Source organism: Pistacia vera, unplaced genomic scaffold (assembly GCF_008641045.1).
Source record: "Pistacia vera cultivar Batoury unplaced genomic scaffold, PisVer_v2 Contig158, whole genome shotgun sequence".
Classification (NCBI taxonomy): Eukaryota; Viridiplantae; Streptophyta; class Magnoliopsida; order Sapindales; family Anacardiaceae; genus Pistacia; species Pistacia vera.
The window spans coordinates 595,801-603,344 of NW_022195663.1; the positions used below are offsets into that span (position 1 = coordinate 595,801).

The 7,544-nt window shown below is 29.7% G+C and overlaps 1 protein-coding gene across 1 annotated transcript; it reads right to left on the bottom strand.

Moving 5' to 3' along the window:
• Positions 1–660: 660 nt before the first annotated feature.
• On the bottom strand, positions 661–7,092 carry LOC116124984. The gene is made up of 5 exons (XM_031410724.1): positions 7,051–7,092; positions 5,294–5,428; positions 4,667–5,215; positions 3,512–4,281; positions 661–1,276 (listed from the first exon to the last, which is right to left on the bottom strand). The coding sequence occupies exons 2-5, from the start codon at positions 5,421–5,423 to the stop codon at positions 833–835; spliced, it is 1,893 nt and encodes a 630-aa protein (XP_031266584.1). The 5' UTR covers positions 5,424–5,428; positions 7,051–7,092; the 3' UTR covers positions 661–832.
• Between the last annotated feature and the right edge of the window lie 452 nt (positions 7,093–7,544).

Genomic DNA, 7,544 nt, shown 5'->3' on the forward strand with positions numbered 1-7,544 from the left:
TTCTCTGTCTTTTTGCATGCACATAAAAAGCATGATTCACCTTGAGTAGTGAAAGCTTCAAAAATTTCAGTCTTCAAAAGTTTTAAGAGTGAATAGCATGAGAAAGAGAATGAGGGAATGAGAGAGTAAAGAATTTTAGGGATAAAATCATAAAAAGCAGGTATAGCCGTAGAGAAGAAGAGTAAAGAGAGTTTTAAACTTTTAATGTGATGTGGGCTTGGAATATAAATATATTAATAGCAAGTTTTCGTAGGCTTGGATATACATATAATAGTTCTCATTTTTTTAAAATATGAGGGTAGGCCTGGTTATATATATTAATAGCATTTTTTTGTGGACCCATATATTAGTAAAGTTTTTTTTTTTTTTTTTCTTTTTTTTTTTTAAATATGAGGGTAGGCCCAAGGGGTTGGATCCGCCCCTACTCATAAGATCGGTTTCAGGTAGGAATCAGAACCGAATAGTCAAGTACCTGCCGATTTCAGTTTTACCCAAAAAATCTACACACCCCTAAATATTATAATCCCATTACTATTAGGATAGTATATATAATGAATATTCATCGAAAGATATTTATTTAATTGCTATTATCAAATTAGATTTTTACCCAAAAATATTAAATAAATATAAACTTAATTAAACAGATATTCTTATCACCAATGGGATAGCTCCAAATACATAATACAACGTCATATAGACTTAAGAGAAAAACCTAAAATGGAATGGGTACAACATATCTCTCAGAAGACTATACTGTGACAAATCAAATGCAAACAGGGGTAGAGATACAAATATAGTACAATGAATGAAGATTGCATTTGATCTAGGGTGATCATAAGCTGTATAAAAAGCTTGAAATCAAAGCTAGCATCATGGTTCCCACAGATATGAATAGCATTAACAATCCCACCACCAACTTAAGCGGTAATGATATCAAAAAATCATTTTCTACGAAACGGGATGTAAGAACAGACAAGAACGTTAGAATCGAAATCGAAGAGGATGATGATGCAATCACTTTTGCCACACCAAAAATACGGAGCACAATATTCCTTCCTTCATTATCATCGTTACCTCCTGGAACAGTGAAAGCCGGCTGAAAAACCACAGTAGCAAGGATTGTTGCAACAAGCAAGCATTGAGTAGCTATGTTCCTCATCCACTTTTCCCCGTCTTTCAATAAGCCTGCATGTGTACTTGTGAAGAGCTCTCGAGGTGTTTTGCCTTCTGAATTCTTCAATTCTCTAAATGAAGGCATTACAAGCTTTTCAACATCCTACATCATTAATATGAATCATTAATTTTACAAAAAGAAGTTGGTAGCTTAATTTTTTAATTACAAATTCATTACTATTACAATTCAACTCTATCTTTAGTATTACTTTTATTAAAAAAAAAGTCAAATTATAATCATAAGATATATATTTTAACTGAAACTCTAATCAAAAGTCATCAATAATTTGTACGTGTAAAGTGCTAAGTTATTTTAGAAATTATACGTGAATGATTGCAACTAGCCTGTAATGGTAAATTTTCAGCTTTTTCTTCCTGATTTTCTTTTCTCTCATCAAGGATACAGTCCTAAAATGTTAGGAAATTACGTTCAACTTAATAAATAGCATGTGCAAATAAATCTCAAAGGTCACAGAAAGAGACACCATAATTTTTTATTTTTTATTTTTTAATACATTAGCAAATCAATGAGAAAAAAAAACTAATAATAAAAATTAATTCTATTTACAGAAGTACAAATGTCAAGCTACGCATTAGCTAACTTGATACAAACAAAGTCAGCGAACTATTTATGCTTCATTACACAATCCAAACGTTTAAACTATATCTTCTTCACAACCAATATTTAATTTCTCACGCCTATATGTATAGTTTCGTACAGAGATATTTATTCTAATTGTATGAATCTTATTATCATTCTTTGGGAATTATATTTCTATTTAATAAGGTAGTTTACCTTATAGGGAAACTACAAACAAAACAAGGCAAAAAGGGCAGAGCTTTTAGAATCCCGTACCTCATTAAAATTGAGTTACTTCTTCACTGCAACCTTTGCTTTAAATAGAGACGTTTTGAGGATAAGTACATAGATGCATTACCTACAGGCCGTCAGTGGTGTTTAAAGTGTGTTCATGTAAAAAGCTGTGCAATTTTTATCACTTGAGGAAAAGAAAGAATAATAGAATAGAATAATTTAATATAATTAATAAATACTAAATTTAAGTATAAATTAATTAAATAAAAAAGTTAATAAAAAATATGATTAAAAATATTTAAACTATTCATTTTTAAGAAAATATCTTTTAAAGAAGAAACACCTTTTCATTTTAAGTATTTTCACAATACTATTAGATAAACATATCGAGTACCTTTATTTTCTGAAAATATATAAATTATTTTTTTAATATATTCAATATTTTCACAAAATTCAAAATGAATCATAAAGAAATAGGTATTCTTATCGACTTATTTTATAGAGTTCATTCATTTATGGGTTGACGAACAAATATAAAAGGATATGTGTAAATGAAAAATTTTAGATGAAGACATCTTAAAATTTTAAGTCATAAGAACTTTTTTTTTGGTTAAAGGTAATTCAATCTGTTGATCAAACAACAATGATTCACTATTGAACTTAAATAGTATGGAACGTAAATATGAAATACAGACGTCTCCTTTAAACTTGGAAGGCAAGTTATACCTTGGTATATATGTGAAGATAGTTGGTACAAGAGATTGATAATGAATATATGCATGCATTATTCACATATACAATACTAATGATTGGAAAAACTGATTAGGGATACCTCAAGTGAAAAGTCGCAGGAAGAAATACCTGAATGGTGTTCGTAAGACTGATATTTGACTAGAGTCTACTCCAGTGTCCAGTGTGCAAAAAACTTTCAACACTAAGTCTCACATAATAATATGACCTTGGGTTTAATGCATCTTAACGTCAAAAACAAACAACATATCTGCCAAGGACGAAAAACCAAGCATAAACGACAGTAATAACACTGTATTCGTGTCTTTAATTAATAAAACTTGGATCCCTATAAATAATTGTTTTAGAATTATTTTTAAGTTCGGTAAACTAATACATTCTGTTCGGATCATTTCTTTTTAGATTTTTAACTTTTTTTTTTTTTTTCAATTATGTTGATGTTTGACGTCTCGAGGTGTTTTGCCTTCTGAATTCTTCAATTCTCTAAATGAAGGCATTACAAGCTTTTCAACATCCTACATCATTAATATGAATCATTAATTTTACACAAAGAAGTTGGTAGCTTAATTTTTTAATTATAAATTTATTACTGTTGGAATTCAACTCTATCTTTAGTACTAATTTTATTTAAAAAGTTAAATTATAAATATAAGATATATATTTTAATTGAAACTGTAATCAAGAGTCATCAATAATTTGTATTTTTTCAAAGTAAATGTATAAAATAGTGATATTTAAATAATAAGACATTAAAGAAACTCTAAAAATATTTACCTTAAAAATGCGTAACTCTCGCTGCATTTCTAGAGTTGCACCTGACACCGTGCTCAATGGTCTTAGATTTGGATATTTTGCAGCTAGATGTAATAAATTTTTTTCCTTGCTTAGTGGTCTCGGATCTGGATATTTTGCAGCTAGATGCAATAAACTATTTTCCATGCTCAATGGTCTTGGATCTGGATATGTTGCAGCTAGATGTAATAAACTATTTTCCTTGATGTCTACATAGGATGCCACAACATGTTTGTTGAAACCTATATGATCTATTAACTTAAACAAATCATCATGACGATGCATAATCGCAATGTGAAATATGGTCCGTTCGTCATCATCTTTAAGATGAACCAAATCAGGATAAAGTGTGATGAGTTTACCCAAGAATTTGAAGTTCCCCAGTTGAGCTGCTTTGAACAATAAATCACGATGCTCTTTTAAGTAATCCCAAACTTGGTCGCGCTTTGCCTTGAATATTTTCTTCCAAAGGCATTCGACTAATGCTAGAGCTTGATTTAATAAAGTTGTTTTGTCGCTTTTGCTCTTTTGGCCTCTTATCTCTAATATTTTCTCCCAAAGACATTTGACAGACTCCAGAGCTCTATTTGATAAGGTTGTTTCTTTACTTCTGCGATTTTGGTCCAACAGATGAAAGGGAGTTAAAGCCAGCCGATGCAAGGGTGTCAAAAGATTGTTGCCATGCTCGTATTCAGTCATAGCCAATTCATTTTCGTTATCATCTTCATCTTCTAGCAATTCCCTTGCAAGATCTAAGAGATTCATCCAAATAATTTTAGCACATGTAGCCCACAATTTAGAAAGCAAGGGCAGTATATATTATAAATTTGAAAATGATAATAATGAAGGACTATTATGAATTAAATTTTCTAATTGATACAATATCTTCAAAATAATATATGAATTCAGAAATAGATATGAGAAAAGAATAGAAATTGCTTTGATTCATTTACCAAAAAAATCAGAAGTTAACCAAATCACGTCCATCATATTATGTACTTTGTGCATTCACTTATTTTATTCAAACAGATAATAATCTATGGTGAACTTATCATGTTATGCATGCTATATAATAGATATAGAATACAAAATTTAAGATTAAAAATCAAGCAAGAAAAGAAATACGTGAACACTTACCGTACAAAACAGTGTCGATGCTATCAAACAATAATTGTTTTTTGTCATCCAATGTCAGCGTTCCTCTATAATACCGCCGATATAAATATAACGCCGTTTCCCTTGCTCCAAACATAGCAGCTAAATTTAGTGAAGTCAAATTACCGCCACCTCGGATTGTCAACAGCTCTCGGTTCTTTTTCAACATTTTCTCTGCAATTGATTTATTCCCAGCCATAACAGCAACACAGAAGGCAGTGTTCCCTTTTTCGTTTTGCAACTTGAGGTCATCTGGTGCTATCTGATCAATCATCTTCTCTACAAAGTCAGTTTGATTTGCTCCTGCTGCTACATGCAACATAGTTTCATGTTTCTCTGTTATTGCAACATTGAATGGGCTTGGTGATGAAGCGGCATTTAATGGGCTTGATGAAGAAGACGCACTTGATGAGCTTATTGAAGAATCACTGAACAGAGGATTATTGAACAGACTTTTGACCGCATCAATATTTCCCTCTATTGCAGCGTTAAGAAGATCCAAACGCAATTCTTCCTTACGTCGGTTCCGATCTTCAAAATGAAAAATAATTTGGATGAACATTACATATGAAATTAAAAAATGTCTCATTGTTTTGAGAGAGAGCTAACCAGTCAACAAATGAAGTGAAGGTAACCACTGAATATTTTGTTCACATCGTTCCAGATTTTGCTGCTGCTGACTACTATCTCTTGGAACTTCCGTTGATTCATGATTCGAATTCCCACTTCCAGGGTCCATTTCTCCTGAATAAACGGGATCGATTTATTTTTGTCATAAGACATGCTACGAATACACATATGATGATAAAATATTCATTGGTTTAGTTGAAGTGCCTCTCCCTTGAATTCTAATTATTTTTACCATGCATTTTATATTCTAAACAGTGCGAATCCTTGTAAACGTAAACTAAAGCAAATCCTTATAAGTTCTAAACGAATGCATAAATTTCGATACATACTTAAATTTAAATTAATTTAAAAAAGATAATGTTAATAGTCCTGTAAATTTTCAGCTTTTTTCTTCCTGATTTTTCTTTCTTCTCATCAAGGATACAGTCCTTAATATGTTAGGAAATTACGTTCAACTTAATAAATAGCATGTGCAAATAAATCTCAAAGGTCACAGAAAGAGACACCATAATTTTTTTATTTTTTATTTTTTATTTACATTAGCAAATCAATGAGAAAAAAAATCTAATAATAAAAATTAATATCATGTATTTACAGAAGTACAAATGTCAAGCTACGCATTAGCTAACTTGATACAAACAAAGTCAGCGAACTATTTATGCTTCATTACACAATCCAAACGTTTAAACTATATCTTCTTTCACAACCAATATTTAATTTCTCACGCCTATATGTATAGTTTCGTACAGAGATATTTTATTCTTAATTGTATGAATCTTATTATCATTCTTTGTGTGAATTATATTTCTATTTAATAAGGTAGTTTTACCTTATAGGGAAACTACAAACAAAACAAGGCAAAAAGGGCAGAGCTTTTTAGAATCCCGTACCTCATTAAAATTGAGTTACTTCTTCACTGCAACCTTTGCTTTAAATAGAGACGTTTTGAGGATAAGTACATAGATGCATTTACCTACAGGCCGTCAGTTGGTGTTTAAAGTGTTGTCATGTAAAAAGCTGTGCAATTTTTATCACTTGAGGAAAAGAAAGAATACTTAGAATAGTAATAATTTAATTAATAATTAATAAACTAAAATTTAAGTATTAAAATTAATTAAATAAAAAAGTTAATAAAAAAAATATGATTAAAAATATTTAAACTATTCATTTTTAAGAAAATATCTTTAAAAGAAGAACACCTTTTCATTTTAAGTATTTTCACAATACTATTTTTAGATAAACATATCGAGTACCTTTTTATTTTCTGAAAATATATAAATTAATTTTTTTAATATATTCAATATTTTCACAAAATTCAAAATGAATTCATAAAGAAATAGGTATTCTTATCGACTTATTTTTATAGAGTTCATTCATTTATGGGTTGACGAACAAATATAAAAGGATATGTGTAAATGAAAAATTTTATGATGAAGACATCTTAAAATTTTTAAGTCATAAGAACTTTTTTTTTTGGTTAAAGAGTAATTCAATCTGTTGATCAAACAACAATGATTCACTATTGAACTTAAATAGTATTGGAACGTAATAATATGAAATACAGACGTCTCCTTTAAACTTGGAAGGCAATGTTATACCTTGGTATTATATGTGAAGATAGTTGGTACAAGAGATTGATAATGAATATATGCATGCATTATTCACACATATACAATACTAATGATTGGAAAAACTGATTAGGGATACCTCAAGTGAAAAGTCGCAGGAAGAAATACCTGAATGGTGTTTTCGTAAGACTGATATTTGACTAGAGTCTACTCCAGTGTCCAGTGTGCAAAAAACTTTCAACACTAAGTCTCATATATAATATTGACCTTGTGTTTAATGCATCTTAACGTCAAAAACAAACAACATATCTGCCAAGGACGAAAAACCAAGCATAACAGACAGTAATAACACTGTTATTCGTGTCTTTAATTAATAAACTTGGATCCCTATAAATAATTGTTTTAGAATTTATTTTAATTGTTCGGTATAACTAATACATTATCTGTTCGGATCATTTCTTTTTAGATTTTTAACTTTTTTTTTTTTTTTCAATTATGTTGATGTTTGATTTTGTCATCAATAATTTGTACGTGTAAAGTGCTAAGTTATTTTAGAAATTATACGTGAATGATTGCAATAATCTAATGCAAAGACTGAATAATAAATGAGAGATGATTTTTAAAGTAGTTCGGATGCTTAAAGCGAATCATACGTCAATTAT

Bases quoted from the DNA above. Each gene is read 5' to 3' on its own strand.
- LOC116124984 (XM_031410724.1), bottom strand. From the start codon at position 5,423: ATGGACCCTGGAAGTGGGAATTCGAATCATGAATCAACGGAAGTTCCA. The intron at 5,216-5,293 runs GTTAGCTCTCTC...TTCATTTTGAAG, and splicing joins TTCACTTCATTTGTTGACTG to ATCGGAACCGACGTAAGGAA. The intron at 4,282-4,666 runs GTAAGTGTTCAC...TGAATCTCTTAG, and splicing joins CATCGACACTGTTTTGTACG to ATCTTGCAAGGGAATTGCTA.